This window comes from Cynocephalus volans, chromosome 5 (genome assembly GCF_027409185.1).
Source record: "Cynocephalus volans isolate mCynVol1 chromosome 5, mCynVol1.pri, whole genome shotgun sequence".
NCBI classification, from domain to species: domain Eukaryota; kingdom Metazoa; phylum Chordata; class Mammalia; order Dermoptera; family Cynocephalidae; genus Cynocephalus; species Cynocephalus volans.
Window position 1 is genome coordinate 100,405,539 of NC_084464.1, and position 20,140 is coordinate 100,425,678.

At 38.1% G+C, this 20,140-nt stretch overlaps 1 protein-coding gene across 2 annotated transcripts in view; it reads right to left on the reverse strand.

Annotated features, from left to right (window-relative positions):
• MMS22L (MMS22 like, DNA repair protein) overlaps window positions 1-20,140 on the reverse strand; it is a 129,014-nt gene that overhangs the window by 104,520 nt on the left and 4,354 nt on the right. Inside the window, exons 4-8 of one of the 2 annotated variants that reach the window (XM_063097885.1) lie at window positions 10,725-10,812; window positions 10,461-10,638; window positions 7,911-8,001; window positions 7,010-7,140; window positions 3,350-3,463 (exon numbers count right to left, since the gene is read on the reverse strand). In XM_063097885.1, coding sequence (XP_062953955.1) covers window positions 3,350-3,463; window positions 7,010-7,140; window positions 7,911-8,001; window positions 10,461-10,638; window positions 10,725-10,812 — 602 coding nt within the window. Of the gene's footprint in view, window positions 1-3,349; window positions 3,464-7,004; window positions 7,141-7,910; window positions 8,002-10,460; window positions 10,639-10,724; window positions 10,813-20,140 lie in introns of both variants that reach the window. The other variant, XM_063097886.1, reaches the window with a different exon arrangement.

Genomic DNA, 20,140 nt, shown 5'->3' on the forward strand with positions numbered 1-20,140 from the left:
GCTGCTTCTCTCACCTTTGGACTCAGACTGGAATTATACCATCAGCTCTCCTGTGTCTCCAGTTAGCCAACTGCAGATCCTAGGAATTCTCAGCCCCCATAACCACGTGAACCAATTTCTTATAATAAATCTCTATACACTATCTATCTGTCCTATTGGTTCCACTTCTCTGGAGAACACAGACCAATACAGGATAATACTCCAATGTGCAGATATAACATTGATTGTTCAACTGCTCTCCTATGTGTGAGAATCTAGCTGATTTCTACTATTATGCTATTACAAACAATGCTGCAATAAATAATCTTATGCATATGCATTTTTTAATTTGGGCAGAGTATACATTTAGGGTAAACACCTACAAGTGGGATTGCTAGAGTTAAAGTTATAAAATCCTTGGCTCACATTTTTTCATTGAGTCTTTTTAAATGTTCCATTGCTGCCTTGCTTCTATGCTGTTTTTGAGAAGTCTAGTGCCAGTAAAGTTATTTAGCTCTTGTAAATTATTTATTTATTTAATATAAATAAAATTATTTATTATGCCTAAAGAACTTGAAGACTGTTTTGTGTCTAAAGTCAAATAGTTTCAGTAGGACATATCTTGAGATGGGTTGTTTGGGGTTAATCTTTGAAGTTATCCAGTAGCGGCCCTTTCAATATGGAGATTTATGTCTTTTTTTATTTTTGGGAAGTTTTGTTGGATTACAGTTTTGAATATCAGACACATCCATTGCTTTGTTTTCTTCTTTCGGGATTCTATTTATGTGTATGGTTATTTCATCTTTGCTTATGTTCCATTTCAACCATATTCTCACTTAACTCTTTAGACTTCTTATCTCATTTTTATTTCCTTACTTGTTTTTCAGCTTTCTTCCATGTCCCTTATTGAATTTTTATTTAAGTCTATTCTCCCTTGGGCACTTTGCAATTTGATCAATTCTGATATGATTTTCTTCCTCCAATTTCTCTCCTGCATTCTTTACTCTTTTCATCCATCCCTGTTTTTTATTTGTTTTTAACATATGAGTACCTTATTCAGCGTGGTTTTTTATACCCCTAGATGTAGTCTGAGTATATTTAACTCAATCTGCTGTGTTGTCTTACAGTTTTCTTCTGCTTTATAGTTGTTTCTGTAGGAGAGAGTATCATCAATGAAGTATATCACAATTCTGGTTTTGGTTTTTTTCCAGTAACTTTATAAAGACTTATGTCATTTCATTCTTTTAATTTTGTAGATTTGGACTAGTTTAAAAGCTTCCTAGTTCAGGGGTACTGTCTTTTGACAATGTACCAAAGTTCCATTTCTTTACCAGATTTCCATTTTTTTGGTGGTGGTGGTGGAAGAGTGGGTATGAGTCTTTTGATTTTTGTTTTTGGTTGGTGGTGGTATTTTGTTTAATAAGACCCTAAATTTTCTGCTTTTGCTTCTTGTCCCCTTTACTACCCAGTAACCAAAAGATACTACTATTCCCTTTTCACCTTTTTATTCTCCAGAAACTCTACCTTCAAAAGCTGCCTCTTCATGTCACGTACACACTTTTATGTTCTTCTACTGTAGTCAGTTCTCTGATCTACAGCAAAACTTTTTCAGTATTTTCATTCTGTCAATGATTTTAGACCAATTTTATGACTACTGCTAGCTCTCTTCTATCCTTTGTTTTCTCAGACTGACCTTACATGTTAGAAAGGCTTATGGTAGGAGCTTTGATGATTTTTACTTTTATAATTACACCTTTGAAAAGGTCTAGCATGCAGTCATGCTATCAGAATGTTTTTTGTGTAGTTTTATTTGTTCTTGCTGTTCTATATTTTGTGGGAAGGTTACAGGGGAAGATGTGAATTTAGGCATCCTTCCATTATTGCTGGCTAACTCAAAGTAAATGGCTTAAAATTTTTAATAAAATTTAAATAATATTAATTTAGGCTGTAAACATGCATTAGGACTGGATTGCAATAATAAAGAACGCAAAAGCAATTTTAAACTTTTGCAAAGCACCACAGCTAAAGACAGACAATCTTCCTTATAAATTTAGTTGAGTTTCTAGTTTATCTTCTGGGTGCCTGGCTTTATGGGTAGCTGATGTACTAGTAGGCTACCAACTTGGGTCAACTCTGACCTCTGTCTTCTATTCTTGTACCCTCTATGATGCATAAAAGCCAAAGTTGAAATTTACACAATTCAGCATTTAACTTAAAAAATACATGTTACTATATAAATTTCTACAATTTAATATTTTAATATTTAAATTTTTTTTATTTTAAATTTAATAATTTAATATTTTAAGTTGTGCCTATTTTTCTGCTTAAAATCTACAAAAAGGCTACTGACAAAAGGATGAACATGCATACATTAGCTATATGTAGTTTACACTTCAAGACTGAAGCTTAAAAACAAGAACAATTCTAAAGAAATACAAAATTGTTATAATCAAGTAATAAAGAGTTTGTAGCAAATGGAAAAACTGATGCTTACCATGTCAATGAAATTAAAAAACCTGACACATAATCAAAGGGAAATAATGCTGAGACTTTGTAACATTTAAATCTCATTGTGGAAAGGCAAAATACTTCTGACGAACCAAAATGCCAGAAGAAAAAAATACTACATACTCAATAATAAGCAAAAATACATTAAATTTACACTTATTTGCTACGAGAATAACTTAAATACAATACTTGTAAACATGCAAAATGGCTAATATTAAAATTAGCAGCACCCAAACCCCAACTGTAGAATACTGGGAAATTCAAAAATCCATGAAAAGTCAGAAGGACTTTTTCATATACCACAAACCATTCTTAGTGTCATTTCACAATGAATTCTTCATACGTATTTCTGCCTATGGATATTTTTCTATTCAACAATCTACAGCACTTGAAATAATATAAAGTCCTATTCTGAAGACTTGACTCAAAATGGGGTAAAAGAAAATTTCCCATCTCCCCCTTTGTGCTTCTCCTCTTAGGGCTTTGAAATGAGATGCCATAAAATTAAGTAATTAAAACCTATGTTTTATTTCTCCCCAAATCTTCTACATCTGCCACATTTCCTAACTAAAATGTTTTCTGGATTACTAGAAGGTATTAAATATTTTAGCCTAAAAAATTCCTGACAGAATGAAAGAACATAAGAAAGTAAAAGTCAAATCTTGTACTTCTCCTAAATTTTTCAAATTACTAGTTTAGGACTAAAAATAAAGTAGGTATTCAGTACTCAGTTAATGCTATGGTGTTTGTTACTGCCTCATTATAAAGAAGAAACTTAATAAGATTTTTCTTGGCCAAAACGACTGAATAAATTCAATATGAGAGTTAGTAAAAATAACTAAACATCAACTTTCCAACTTACTTCTGAGAGAGACCATTTACTTCTGTGGTCTAGAAGATGAATGAGTAGAACCCATAATTCTTTAACGCACAGACATGGGCAATGTTGACTCATTAATGCTTCAGAAGGCCTAACCTGTAGAAAAGAACCAAAATAAGTTACTTATAAGAGAGCTGCAGAATCTTACATACTACATATGTCCCTAATTGTTTAAAATGAATGATTTCGATAACTTAAAATTTATTCTCAACTACATAAAATTACTTAGAAAAAATGTGTCATTTCATTAACTTTTAAAATAAATTGCCATTCTAAAACCAAAAGTAGAGAATTAATTTTCAACTTAAAAAATAAAAAACAACAACTCTGCTTTAATCATCTAATGCAATGGTCAGCAAACTTGTTCCATAAAGGGATAGACAGTTAAAATTTAAAATTTTGTTGGCAATACTGTCTCTGTTACAACTACTCAACTCTTCTACTGTAGTACAACAGTAGCAATAGACAACAACGAAGAGAAATGGACAGGGCTATGTTCCTGCAAAACTTTATATACAAAAACAGGTGGTGAGCTAGATTTGGCCTCAGGGCCACGGTTTGCTGACCTTGATCTAATCCATCTAATGCAAAAAAAAAAGACATCTAAGGAAAAGAATAAGAAAAAAATTTTTGATTCACTTTAAATCAAAGTAAAAATTTTTATAACACAAAATAAATCTAATTATTAGGAATTTATAAAGATTAAACAATTTCCAAATTATTTGCTATTTTTGTAACAAAATATCCTCAATGGCTGCAGATAATACAGAGAATGTACATTATATTTGCAAATATAGCTAGACTTCTGAAATTAATAATTTATGTAATATTTCACATATGTTACATACACATTTCTTAACTAATATAGTAGTAAAATATAACTGGTAAGACATTATTGGATGTCCTAGTCAGAACAATTAGGCAAGACAAGGAAATAAAAGACATCCAAATTGGAAAGGAAGAGATTAAATTCTCCCTGTTTCTAGATGACATAATTTTATATATATTGAAAACCCTAAAGACTAGAAAATCCTGAAGTTGTAGGATACAAAATCAACCTACAAAAATCAGTAGCATTTCTACACACTAACAACAAACTATACCTGAAAAAGAAATCAATAAAACAATCCCATTCACAATAGCTACAAAAAAATTAAATACTTAGAAATAAATTTAACCAAAGAAGTGAAAGACGTATACACTGAAAACTATAAAACATTAATTAAAGAAACTGAAGACATAAATGATATCCTTTGTTCACAGATTAGAATTAATATTTAAATGTCCAATTACCCAAAGTAATCTACAGATTCAATGTAATCCCTATCAAAATTTCAATGACATTCTTCACAGAAATAGAAAAAACAATCCTAAAATTCATATGTAACCACGAAAGACCCTGAAGAGCCAAAGAAATCTTTAGCAAAAACTATAAAGCCAAAGGCATCACACTATCTGACTTCAAATATACTACAGTTTAGAAATCAAAACAGCATGGTACTGGTATAAAAACAGACACAGACCAATAGAACAAAAGATAGAGCCCAAACAATGGTGAGTCTCTTCAATAAACGGCAATGGGGCAACTGGATACCAACAAGCAGAAGAATTAATTTAGATCCTTATCTCACACCATATACAAAAATCAACTTAAAATGGATTAAAGACTTAAATGTAAGATCTGAAACTGTAAAACTAATAGAAGAAAACATAGGGGAAAACAATGATTTTCTGGATATAAGCCCAAAAGGACCGGCAACAAAAGCAAAAATAGACAAATGGTATTATACCAAACTAAAAAGGAAACAATCTACATGGCCAAGAAACAATCAACAGAGTGAAGAGACAACCTACAAAATGGGAGAGAATATTTGCAAACCATATATCCAATAAGGGCTTAATATCCAAAATATATAAGGAACTCAAAGAACTACACAGCAAGAAAACCAGATTAAAAAATGGGAAAAGGACTTTATTCGACATTTTTCAACAGAATTTATACTAATGGCCAACAGGTATATGAAAAAATGCTCAACATCACTAATCATAAGGGAAATACAAATTAAAACCACAATCAGATAGCACCACACCTGTCAGAATGGCTAGACAAGTGTTGGTGAGGATGTGGAGAAAAGGAAACTCTTGCACACTCTTGGTGGGAATATAAATAAGTACAGCCACTACGGAAAATAGTATGAAAACAGTATGTAAACAGTATGGAGGTTCCTCAAAATATTAAAAATAGAACTGACATGTGATCCTGCAATCCCACTAGTGGGTATATATCCACATGAAATAAAATCAGTATGTCAAAGGGATATCAGCACGCCTATGTTCACTGCAGCATGACTCACAACATCGAAGATATGGAATCAACCTAAGTGTCCATCAATGGATAAATGGTAGATATATACAATGGAATACTATTCAGTCTTAAAAAGAAGGAGATCCTGTCATTTGCAACAACATGGAAGAATCTAGAGGCCATTATGTTAAGTGAAATAAGCCAGGTGCAGAAAAAAAAATACTGCATGATCTTACTTACATGTGGAATCTAAGAAAATTGAACTCATAGAAGCAGAGAGTAGCATAGTGTTGACCAGAGGGTGTGGAGGGCAGAGGGTGGAGGATGTTGGTCAAAGGACACAAAATATCAGTTAGGAAAGAGGAATAAGTTCAAGAGATCTATTATACAACATTGTGAATATAGTTAACAATACTCTATTATATTCCTGAAAATTGCTGAAAGCAAATTTGAAGCATTCTTGTTCTAACCACAAAAAACGGTAAATATATGAGGTAATACATGTTAATTAACTTGATTTAGCCATTCCACAATGTGTACATATTTCAAAACATGTTATATATGATAAATATATACAATTTATCAATTATAAAAAATAAATTACTTTAAAAATGATATCATATCATATCTGGTTAACATACTAATTATTTTACTTATAAACATATGGACTAAATTTAAAAGATATTGATAATAAATGCATAAAATAATCTAAATTTTTAAAAGTTACAAATCTCAACTTCCCTAAATCTCAATTCCTACAAGTAGAGTTTATGTTTATAATCTTAAATAAGAGATAATAATCTACAAATTTCCACTACTTGTAAATGAACATGTTCTGGAGCACCTTTAAATCACTGTCTCAATTAAACACTATGGTAAGTGCAATTTAGTAAAAACACATAATTTCATCCATGATTCTAAACCTTTTATAAAAAGAAGCAAACAAAAACCTCTCTTTAAATTTGTCAAGTAACTTTAGTTAAGTATTCATTTATTTTATTATTAAATAGCAGCAGTACAGTAGATTATTAAAGGGCTTGCCTCTCCTATTTGAAGTTAAACTTACAGTCATTTTTGTAAACATCTTGTTTTTATTTATACTTGACAAGATGGGAAAGGCTATTTTTCTAAAAACAAAGCTCCAAATACTAATTTAGCCAGTTTTAAATGTTTAAATCAAAATTATTTTCCCCTTCAATGTCCAGATAATACTAACAAATATAAAATTAGGGGAATTATCAAGTAAACCATTTTAGATTAAATTCTTATAGAACATACCATATGCATTAAGGAGTCTTGCTATTAAGTATCAAAAACACAAACTGTGAAAGCATTACCTTGCCATACCTGTTGAGTGACAAGCATATTAAATCACGAAGCAGACCTTCACAGTGTTCTTCAAATAGGCTGACATTGGTTAAATTGTCACCTGCCAGATTCATAAACTGATGACCATATACAACTTGTTCTGAAAACGTAATAAAATAAATTCTACTTAAAACTACAGTAGATATTACTAATTCAGAAGGGAAAAACTGACTGTATACCTTTAAGTTATCTCATAATAAAACTGAAACATACACAATTTTGAGGATAACTTTCTTATACGTGTACAAACTAAATAATAGGTTGGCAATGAAACCTAAAGATGACAAACAGCAATATCAAGAAATAAATAGGCAGCATATGAAATAAAAGATTATTATCCATAATACATACAAACTTTTACTGAAAAACAGGAAAACTGTTTTTGCAAAAGTTAATGAACAGGTAATTAATAAAATAAATACAAATAGACAATAAAATTATGTAACAATGTTCAAGTTCACTTACAACCACGAAATTGCAAAATAAAAAAGAAATTCAACATCATTTGAACTACATGTAGTTCAATATTATAGAACTATATGTACTAACATGAACAGATCTCTAAAAAACTGCTAAATGAAAGACCACAATGGACATTATAATGATACCATCTGTGGTTGGAAACAAAAACAAAATCCTACCTATGGGTTTCTATATATGTATACTAACAGATAGAAAATAAGTATGGAAAGATAAAAAGACAAAGCTAGTCCCATAAGTTATCTCTGGAGAAAAGCTTTCATTTTTTACTTTGGTTACCATTTGATTTTTAAAAAAAATATCAGAAAGTACTTATTATTTGGGAAATTTTAAAAAGCAGTAAAAGTTTAGATTAAAAAAAGGACATAAATGAGAAATTCACAAACTTACTCAATTTTTCACCCAGCAAGTGAAGAATTTCTAGCACCAGCCAATGGATATCTAAGTGGAGATGCAGTAAATGCCATGATGGTGGAAAAAGCTGTGAATGACATTATCAACTGTGACTGAGAATTCATAATACTTTACTAGGTGTTTTACAGCATGTCACAACATTCCTCCATAAACACAAGGATAAAGAACCATTAACCTACCACTATTCAAAAGCTCAGGGAAAACCTTTGTCTTGCTCATTAGAGGATTCTTTCACTGAAGATCTCTGAAAGCAGCATATATTTTCATCTGCTGATTTAAAATAGACCCACCTTGGGTTGGGGCTGCTGAATAGATTCATATAGTAAAAGTCCCTTCCAACCAACCTGTGATTCTACTAAAGCTGCAAGGCAGTAAAATAATTTTTTACAACACTTATTTTCATGATTTTGCTATGAAATATTTTTTTAATGTAATGAGTACCCAGGAATTCCTATAAAATATCTCAATAAGTCAACTTCAGACTATCATGCAGATATTATTATCATCCTCAATAAGAAAAGGAACTTAAAAGAGGTGAAGAAATTTACCTCTCAATTCATGCGTTAGGATTCAAACTCAATTCCATCTAACTCAAAAGGCAGTATTTTTAACTACTATGCTGTAGGGTTATCAATAACCTTCCAGACAACATTTAGCACCACCATAAAATAAATACAATAACATGTTTAATTAAAACAACTAGGAAGAATGATGGAGAGGGACATGCCTTATTACATATACTTACAAAACAAAATGCTACACTAATAAAACAGTACTGGCAGACGAATAGATAATAAACAGCAAGAATAGGGAAGAGAGAAATGGGTAAATGTGGTATCTCAAAAAAAGCAAGGATCATTCAATAAAAGAGGAATAACTTATCCATTTGCAAGAAACTAAAGTTAGATTTCCAACCTCACAGCATATTGAAAAAATGAGATGAATTAAAGAAATAAAAGTAAAAATTAAAATATTTTAAAATAGCATAGATGATACAAGAGAAAAAAAATCTACAAATATAACTATATAAAAAATTTAAAACATCTACCTGGTAAGTCAGCTTAATTGGTGAAAAAAAAGATAAATGAAAGAAAATATTGGTCATACATACTACCCAACAAATAATATCTCCAATAAAAAGAGTTCCTAAAAAATAATAAAAGACAGACGTCCAACTGGAAATACCAATTAAAATAAAACTTTTCAAATACAAGACTGATAAAATATAATAAATATATAAAACCTTGAAAGATGCTTTTTATTTTGCCAGATTTTTTGTTTCAGGAAAAAAGAGCATCTTAATGTATGATTTTTTTGTTTATTTGTTGAAGACTGTAAGTTCCCCTGCTTTAAAAATTCAGTCTTCAGAGCTTCAAATAACCTATCTTTTCAAGTCTGCCTAATTAAAAAGGCTATAAAGGCAAAACCCAATTTGAGGACCCCTGCGCACAAATTTTCATTTCTGCTGCTAGATAAATTATTCATTTTTATCTTCTTATGCACTTGATGGGTATCCAAAAAATAAAAAACAAACTAATTTATACAAACTAAAAAGGGAAGATATACTTTCCCCTACAATCTACCCATGAATCTTAATTAAATGACATAATTAAAAGCAATTACCTACTTGGATTAGATATGTAAATTTAGTTGGAACTCTATTTTTATTATTACATATATTGATCTCTGATTAAAAGAGAGTCAATTTTTTGTTGTTTTTGTTAAATTTCACAGAAATATATAAACATTTAATTGTACCTTACATTTTGGCAAAGATGCATTCCTAAAACTGAATGTTATTCATATTGGTGAAGTCAAATACAATGGAAGGGGCTGAGAGTTCAGGGAATATCATTGTGAATGATTATAATTTGTCATTCGCATAAGCTCCCATTTTCATATGAAGAATTTGTTACTTATCTATTAACTCGGTCATGCTAACAATACAAATTTTTAAAAAACAAGTTTCAGAGGAAATGATTATCACAGGTAGGAAAATAGGTCCAAAACCACCTTCATCACATTCTAAAAAGGTCTCAAAAGTCAGAATACACATATGGTTTTTTGAAAGTACATTTTTGAATAAGGTGATCTTCTTGAATCTTACTATAATATGCTGTATAAACTGCAGTTTGCCCAAACCTTTATCGGTGAGTAAGATAATACAAATTTTAGAAAATAAAGATTATTTTATTTGCTTTGAAACTTTTAAACATTTACACTGTCATAAATCAAAGAGAATAGCTATAGATTCAGGGTAAGTTTTAAGTACTTTATGCATATTAATTTATTTAACTCTCCCAATAACTCTAGGAATTTATATAAATTTACAGATGGGAAGACTGAGGCAGGAGATGTTACTTGCCCAAAAGTACATAATTAATAAAAGTGGGGAAAGAGCAGATTTCAACTCAGGCAGTCTAGTTCCAGAGCTGCACTCTTGACTGATTTCTCTCATTCTTGAATGAATATTCCTTGTGGGGAGAAAATGCCAGTAATTTAAAAATTAAATGAAATAAGTCAAACCTTAATCTGGTTTTGATTTACAAATGCTCCTAGATTAATACTGGGAAGTTCAGATAGATGTCCAATATACAAGAGTAATCCATGAAGCTCATCAACCAACACTGAAGGAAGCTGCGCCTCTACAGCCTCATAGGGATGGACAGGAACGTGACTCTCAGCACTTTGTACTTTCAGGTACCTAAAAAAATTATTAGACACAATAAACAACCAGAGTCCAGATGAATATATACATGCAGTAATCAAAATAATCATCTGGCATCCTACCTGAAGATGAAAACTTTAACATAATGGAGAAATATTATGCACTGCTGCCTAATATTGTCTGCTCTGCAGTGTAGGGTTGATATCTTCCCTGAAACCAAAACAGACAATGTTAATCATAGATTAAATAATTATCAATAGGCAGTGACAAAAAATTTTATAAACCATACTAGCAGCAATTCTCATACTTTTCCCACTGATTCCCATGTGGTTCTTACCCCTCCCACTCCTCAAAAACTACTCTTATTGAGGTCATCAACAAAATCCATATTGCCCAATCTAATGGACACTACCCGTCCTCAAGTGACTTACCCTCACAGTAGCATCAGCTACATCTGATCCCACATACTGTCTTCTTTCTTCCTCATGTGTCCTTTCTCCTACCTCTCCTTTACTCCTTTGGCTCTTCCTCAATTCTACTACTAATTTGGGCTTTCCTAAGGACTCAGTCCTAAATCCTCTATTCTCTGTACATCTCCTCTTACATGTACGATCTCATCAGTTCCTTTATTAATGACAGTGACTCCAAAAGGTTTATCTATAATCCACACCTCTCCTTTGCACTCCAGATCTTGCATGTCAAACTGCCTAACTAGCAATCCAATACTTGGATTGCTCAGACAGTGCAAATAATATGTCCTTTGATTTCTTCCAAAACCTGTTCATGTAGCCCACGTTTTCTCCATTTCATTAAATGGTGACACTGGTACCCTACGTCATTCTTAATTCATCCATTTCCTTTAACGTCATATCTAATCCATCAGAGTCCTATTAAACTTATAAACAAATATATCTTGCAACTATCCATTTTCCCTACAATCTCAAAAACCACTGCAACGGGGCTCATAACAGGTCTTCCCACATCCCCCCCCCAATAATCTAAGTGCAAAATCTACTTAAAGTGTGTATCAATTCCTGTTGCTCCCAAGTCGAAACCCCTGAAAAGCTGCCTACTGTATTTAGTATGAAGTCAAAACTTCTTATAATGATTTATAAGGCCCTGAACGACCTTTTAATAGTTTCTTTCTCCCAACCTCAGCCCATCCATCTTTCCCTCACTTACTTTAACATTTACATCAGCAAGAATTATCTAGCTAGCTACCATGTGCAAAATACTGATAACCATTATAGAGAAAATGAGCAAGAGACAATCACTAAACAAAAGGAAAGAAAACATTGTGAGAATTGCTGGCAAAAAATTTTCATTAAACATAAAACAAAACTTATTTCTAAATCTGAATTCAAATGAACATGCCCACTACTTTGGCAAAATCATAAGAGTGTAAGTGTAAAATTGTTGTGTAAATACCTACATATTAAACTGCATTTTTATGGCTTAATTTCATCTATAAAATGTCATATGACCGCTCTCCCCCCAACATTTTTATAATTCTCAGCCCATAAAGGCAGTACTTTCTTAAAAATAACTTCTATGAACTTCTGTATTCAGGCAAGATGGAAAAAAAGGATCAGATTTATCCATCTCCCACCTTAAACTAAAAACCAGAAAAACGACATAAAACAAGTTTTCAGGCATTGGACACAAGGTGATACAAGACTGCTATTCCACAGAGAAGGTAAGCTCTATGACTACACCAGCTTCCCATCTTGAGACAGTTTCTGTAGGGACCCAAATGCCCCAAGGGATCACACCCCGATCACATAAGCCCTTCTCGGCCACACCCCATCATGGCGCTGGTTGCCCTTCTCTTCCGTATTCTCCTTCCCGCCAGCGCGAATTACACACCAATCAGCTCCCGACCAAACCCCATGCAGTATGCTAAGTAGGGATTGTATTTTAAGCCAATCAGCTTTCCCCTCAAAGCCCTATATATGTGTGTGTGTGCTGCCTAATAAACGGGCTCTCTCTGGTGGATCGTCAACTGGTGTCGACTCGTCCTTTCATTTGGTGCCAAAACCCGGGACGGAGCTTCTCTCGAGCAGCGACACTTTTCGGATCGCAGCGGCAACATCTTCCAAGTCGCCCCTCAGGGCTCCCTCAAGCTGTAACAATTTTCAGATCACAGCGGCAGCACCTCTCCAGTCGCCCCTCGGGAACTCCGTCCCGCCAGGACCGGCCTCCCTTCCACCGCTCACCATTGACGGTCCACCCTCGTCCATTGTTTTCCGCGCTGGTTTCTTCCACTCACCACCGGCTCATCATTAGGTAAGCCCCCTTTTCTAAAGGGCACCGGCCCTTTTCAGGCTACCACAGGGAGTCTAGATCGTCCGGTAGCCCCTAACACCCATACCCACCCCACCACGGTCTTCACGACCACCATAAGTTCCCAAACTATAACAGGTTCCAAAGCCCCAGTAAACTTTTACTTTCATTTTTGGAGGTTAAAAGCCCCATTCTGTTCTCTCCTTCTCTCTTTCACCCTCTTGTCCACCACTCTCTTCTAATCTCTGTCCGATTTCCGTCTCTCTCCACTTCCCGGTCCGGGACCCAACCAGAAAATCCTGGCGCTAGGTTTCCTTCAGGCACCAGGCTTTTGCCCTAGAGAAGTGAAGGTCTGAGTGACGACCCACACCTCCCTTCTCTCCTCCTGGTTCATACCTGAACCTGCTGGGACTGACGTGACCTACTGGGGACGCCCTCTAGGATCCCGCCTTTCCCAACTGGCCGAAGGATCTGTCTTATCACTAATCTCTGTCCGATTTCTGTCTAAATTCCCATTAAGAGACCAGAATGGGCGCTTCCTCCTCCTCCCTAGGGGACTCTCCACTTCAATGTCTTCTGAAAAACCTCACCAACCTTTCCTTGAGGCCGGATATTAAGCCCAAACTCCTTACCAAATTACGAGACCTCTTTAACTACTGCCAGTGCCTAAAAAAATGGAAGGAGATCCCCTACATTGAGGCTTTTCACCTCTTGGCTCAGAACCCCACCCTCTGCTCCTCCTGTGCTCCCTCTCAAGTCCTTTTAGCCTGTAAACCATCGTCACAGTCATCCCTCGATTCTTCCACCTTCGACCCTGCTGATGAACCCCCACCCTACCGACCTCCTCCTCCCCCAGTGCCTCCGGTGTCCGCTCCTCCTCCCCCGTCATCTGCGTCACCTTCTGCACCTCCTGTGCCATCCACTCCCCCGTCTTTACCCTCACCTACTCCTGACCCACTAAGCCTCTCTTTCACCCGTTCCTGAGGACCTCCCCCCGCCCCTTTAACAATCGCCCCACTACGTGAGGTAGCTGGGGCTGAAGGAGTAGTTAGGGTCCATGTTCCCTTTTCCCTAGCTGACCTTACAAAATTAGAAAAAAGACTAGGCTCTTTCTCTACCGACCCTACCACCTACATTCAAGAATTCCAATGGATCCTGCAGGCCTACAGCCTCACACATCATGACATCTTCATGCTCCTAGCCAATACCCTCCTCCCTGAGGAACGCCGCAGGGTCTGGGATACAGCCCAAACCCATGCCACTGACACCCATCGTACCAATCCGGATCACCCGCCAGGCCCCCAAGCAGTCCCAGAACAGGAACCTAATTGGGATTATAACACAGCCCAGGGAATCCAGGCTCGAGACCGTTTTGCCTCTTGCTTAATAATTGGCCTCAAAAAATCGGCTCGCAAGGTCGTCAATTTCCAAAAAATTCAAGAAATTGTCCAAAAAAAGGAGGAAACTCCCTCCGAGTTCCTCAATAGATTAACTCAGGCCTTTCAACAATACACTAACTTAGACCCCAACTCAGAAAATGGCCGGCATGTCCTTATGACCTATTTCCTGGCCCAATCCTATCCCGACATTAAAACTAAACTTAAAAAATTAGAGCAGGGTCCTGCAACCCCTCAGACCGAAATCCCATCAGTGGCCTTCAAAGTCTTTCATAATTGAGAGGAGGAAAAGGAACGTAGAAAACAAAAGGCCGACCACGCCAACTTCCAGATGTTGGCCCAGCTTATCAAACCCCCTGGGCGCCCTCCCACAGCCTCCACCTCTAAGCCTCCACCTGGAGCCTGCTTTAAATGTGGAAAGGAAGGGCATTGGGCAAAGGCTTGCCCCGCCCCCAGGCCCCCCACCACTCCTTGTCCAAAATGCAAAAAGAAGGGACATTGGGGATCTGATTTCCCCCTCGCCCGAAGGGGTGAGGGACCAATTGCCCCACAGTCCCCTGAACCGTGGACACCACCTATGGTGGGCCTCGCTGAGGAGGACCGATGGAGCCTTGGGCCCTTCCCGACCATCTCTATAACAAAGTAAGAGCCCAGGGTATCCATGGTTGTGGACGGCCACCCAATATCTTTCCTCCTGGACACTGGAGCCACCTTTTCGGTCTTAAGGGAATATAAAGGCCCCACCACCTCCAGCAGCTCTCCTATAGTCGTGGTAGGAGGTAAACAAATCTTTCCCCAAAAAACCCCTCTTTTAACCTGCTGCCTTCAAGGCACTCAATCCGTTTTCCATTTGCTTAACTTCCTAGCGGGTAAGGGATATCGAGTGTACCCCGCCAAAGCCCAAATCTCCTTGCCATCTGTAACCTACCTTGGTTTTCTCCTCTCCCCGGGAAAGAAGGAAATCACCCTGGACAGCAAACAGCTTCTTACTGACGTGCCCATCCCCAAAACCAAAACAGAAATCCTATCTTTCCTGGGTCTAGAGCATGGATCCCCAATTTCTCTTTGCTAGCCCGACCTCTCTATAATATGAGTAAGGATCCTCCTGAAGAACCTTTACTCTCCTCACCTCAGCGCCCTTTTCTCAAGCTTCGGCAGGCCCTTCTAACGGCCCCTGCACTTCATCTCCCTGATCTAACTGAACCCTTTTTCCTCTATGTTCATGAAAATGTGGGACAAGCTCTAGGCATCCTAGGACAGAATTATGGCCCCTCCTTTGCCCCTGTAGCATACATATCAAAACAGTTAGACCCCACTGTACAAGGCTGGGCACCCTGTCTAAGAGCCCTAGCAGCAGGGCAGTTGCTGCATAAGGAGGTATCCAAATTATCATTTGGGGCACCTCTTACCATTCTCTCACAACATCACCTTAAAGACCTCCTTACCTATAAGGCTTCTCCACTCCCTCCTACCTTCCAGAATTCTAACCCTCCTATCCTCGTTTCTGGAAAATCCTGCCCTATCCTTCAATACCTGCCCACCCCTAAACCCGGCTACTCTACTGCCTATACCAGATTCCCCCAACACGCCTTTGCACAGCTGCGTAGAAAGCCTTCAGAATTTCATACCTTACCGCTCTTCCATCACTGAGGGGTCCCTATCTCACGCTGATCTCGCATGGTTCACGGATTGATCCTCATTCAAGGAAGGAAACACTCATTACGCAGGTTATGCCATAGTCTCTCTTGATTCGGTTATAGAAGCCCAACCTTTACCCAAGGGTACTACCAACCAGCAGGCTGAACTTATCGCTGCCACGCGAGCCTGCGTTCTAGCTGAAGGAAAAACTCTTAACTTATACACGGACTCCAAATATGTCTTTCATATACTTCTCTCTCATGTCGCCATATGGAAAGAACGCGGTCTGCTTAACACCAAGGGTAACACAATCACCAACTCCACATTAATCGAGGCATCCCTTTTACCTTGTAAATTGGGAGTCATTCATTGCAGATCCCACCAGAGGGACAATTCCCCAATCACTCGCGGGAATTGTAAGGCTGACCTCGCCGCACGCACTGCGGCACAGCACCCACAGACACAAAACCAACTTCCCATTCTTCCTTACGGCCCCCAGGGTTCACAGACACCCTCTCAGCCCCAACTGCCTAATGATGGTAAGTCCTCTCTCTTTCGCTTGCTCCATGACCTGTTTCACTCTAGCCCCCAAGCTTTATCCCAGTTTTTACAGGCCTTCTTCTCAATCACCCCATCTGACAAAGCCCTCTTACGAAAAATCTCCTCCTCATGCACAATCTGCCAGCGTACCAATCCTAACACCCCTCTCAAACCTGGGCCATACCCCTCCCACCAAGCCAGAGGTCTTATGCCCGCGGCCGACTGGCAAGTCGATTTTACGCACATGCCTTCTGTCCAGCGCCTCAAATACCTCTTGGTGTTTGTTGATACCTTTTCAGGATGGGTAGAGGCATTCCCAACATCCAATAAAAAGGCCTCCACCATAGCCCAGACTCTCCTTTCCCAAATCATCCCACGATTTGGGATGCCCACTTCCATTCAATCTGACAATGGACCTGAATTTACCGCCCAGGTAATAGAGAAACTCTCCCAGTCACTCTCTCTCCCCTGGCACTTACATTGCCCTTACCGACCTCAGGCATCCGGAAAGGTAGAGAGAACCAACAGAACCTTAAAGGACATACTAACTAAATTGTCTCTGGAATTACACCTTGATTGGGTCCATCTTCTACCTCTCGCTCTACTCAAGACCAGGGCTCTCCCAAAAAGGCCCTCCAATCTTTCCCCTTTTGAAGTCATGTATGGTAGGCCCCTCCTGCCCCCGGGGATCACAGCGACTGAAGGACCCATACCACCCACCATGGCCTTACCCTTGCTCTCCCACCTTCGCACTGAATTATGGAAGCACCAGGACTGGCTACTTCCAGATCCATCACTTTCCAAAAATAACCTTTCACTCAGCCCAGGCCAATTAGTATTCTACACTTCCCCAGAACCCAAACCCCCCCTAACCACTAAGTGGGAAGGCCCATGTCCTGTCATCCTTTGCCCTCCAATCGCTACTAAACTTGCCCTGCCAGGTAATCATGTTACTCCATGGATTCATATTTCTAGGCTGAAGCCTTACACTCAGGATCCGCCATCGGCCACCGAGAACCCCGGTAACAAGCTACAAAGAGACTTAACACACCATTCTTTTAAGTGTATTCCTCATCCTACCGACCCTTTCAAACTCTGCCTATCCCGGACCTCAGCCCTACCCCCACTTCCGGAGACATGAACCTTTGCCTTAGTGTAATCTTAACACAACCATTCATAACCACACCTATGCCCCACCAGGCACTTTCTTCTGGTGCAATGGAACCCTCTCTACCTCCATCCTGCCTAATCTTACTGTCCCATGCCTTCTTGTCACCATTGTCCCTCAACTCACTCTGTACTCCAATTCAGAACTGTTCTATCTTCTTCACCCACCCTCAAGACGAAAAAGGGCCGCCTTCCTCCCAATCAAGGTCGGTATTTCCTTAACAACATCAGCGGTTGGAGCCGGCCTGTCGGGAGGAGCCTTAGGGCACAGTTTATGGGTGGTCAAAGATATGAATGCTAAACTTGAAGGGGCTCTGACTTCCACTGCCGAATCTCTTTCCTCTCTACAGAGACAGATCACCTCTTTAGCTCAGGTCACTCTCCAAAACCGCAGAGCACTAGACCTCCTCACTGCAGAAAAAGGAGGTACTTGCATCTTCCTTAGGGAAGAATGCTGTTATTATATCAATGAATCTGGTCTAGTAGAAACAAACATCATCAAACTCACCGACTTGGCTTCCAGCCTACGAACCACATCCAGTTCTAACCCCTTTTCCTCCTTCATCTTAAGCCCTGTCCTAATTTGGATTTGGCCCATTTGGGGACCTCTAATCATTATCCTCATAACCTGCCTTTTCTTGCCCTGTATCATTAGGTTTCTTCAAGCCCAAGTGGGAAAAATTTCTAATCAGGCCTTTAACCAGCTTTTGCTTAGAAACTACCAGCTCCTAGATACCAATGAACCCCCCGCCTCATCTCGTGAGCGCCTCAGAGGGAACGCATTCCTACATGCCCTCGCCACCGACGCCTGGCTGCTCCCTCCAGTCTCCAACTACGAAGAATGGAACCAGTGCATATTCGACTTGTGGCTTCAAGGAACGTTTACGGACTTTTCCCCTTTTGAAATTACTTGTTTCTCCACCCTCCTTTGGGGTTTCATAATGGGTATTTATGTACTTTCCTCCCTTTGCACCCCCCCACAACGCCCCAGTTCAGCAGGAAGTAGCTCGATGACTTCAACGTCCCCTTTCCTAAAACAAGAAAAAGGGAGGAATGTAGGGACCCAAATGCCCCAAGGGATCACACCCCGATCACATAAGCCCTTCTCGGCCACACCCCATCATGGCGCTGGTTGCCCTTCTCTTCTGTATTCTCCTTCCCACCAGCGCGAATTACACACCAATCAGCTCCCCCCCAAACCCCATGCGGTATGCTAAGTAGGGATTGTATTTTAAGCCAATCAGCTTTCCCCTCAAAGCCCTATATATGTGTGTGTGTGCTGCCTAATAAACGGGCTCTCTCCGGTGGAACGTCAACTGGTGTGGACTCTTCCTTTCAGTTTCCAAGCTGCAGTACTGGGGAGAGAGCCCAAACAGAGCTCAACTCACTGAGTTGAGGAGACATAAGACCTGAGTTTAGGGAAGTCTAAATTTGCAGGGCAAAAGTATCAAAGAAGAAAGAAGCTACACTGAAAAGAGCTCTGGAAATGTACAGAAGGCCAACCTTGACTCTTTGAGTATTAATCTGTTCAAGCTTGAGAAAAAATTACCCAACACCAAGGAAAACAACAGAAAACAATTCCCTACAAAGCTTACATAAGCCAGGGAATAGTAAAAGTTCCCACCAGCAAGAATGAAAAGAACTTCATAATATACCAGGCACCAGAAAGAATACTCAGACACCTTACTAGGTTCATTTACTAGGCTAAATTAACATTAAATTAAAGGTTGCTTTTAAAAAGTCCTAACAAAATTTAAAACAGCCTCAAAAAGAGCCAGTGGATTACAATTACTCAATAGCAAGCCAGAACAAAATTTAACACCTAATTAAAGGAATACAGGAAAATCCAGTAACCAGCAATTTTTTAAAATCCATAATGTCCACTAAAGTTATTAGTAATGTTCAAAGAAGCAGAAAAATATACCACAGAACCAGAAGAAAAAAATCAGTACTAACAGATCCAGAATGACAGTGATAAAAGAATTAGCAGTCAATGAAGTTAAAAACATATAATCCATATAATCAAGATGGATCAAAACAAGCATGAGGACAGAAATGAAAGATATAAAAAAACCAAATGTAATGTCTAGAGACAAAAAAACACAATATCTGAGAAAGAGTAATACCAACTGTTATACTTAAGAACATACATTATCAGGTATATTATTCTCCCTCAAATGGTAAGTAACCCTGGGAGCATAATAAATACAGGAAGAACTATTTGCGTTTGGCGGTAAGTGACCCTACATAAGGGCTTTCTGGGAAGAGTTGAGGGCAAAGGATAGCTACATGAGTTTATTAACAAAGTCCTGACACAGCTGCATGGACAAGCTGATCTATGGATAATCTTTGATATTGCTAACCTATCTAAAAAATCTGTCATTAAAAGCCTTTCTAAGCAACGAAAACACCCAAAATGTCAATGTAACAAATAACCATGTTAACAAATAGTCCATTGTGGTGGTTTTAGGTTAATAAATGTGTTCCAACATATAATCTTGCATAATAAATGC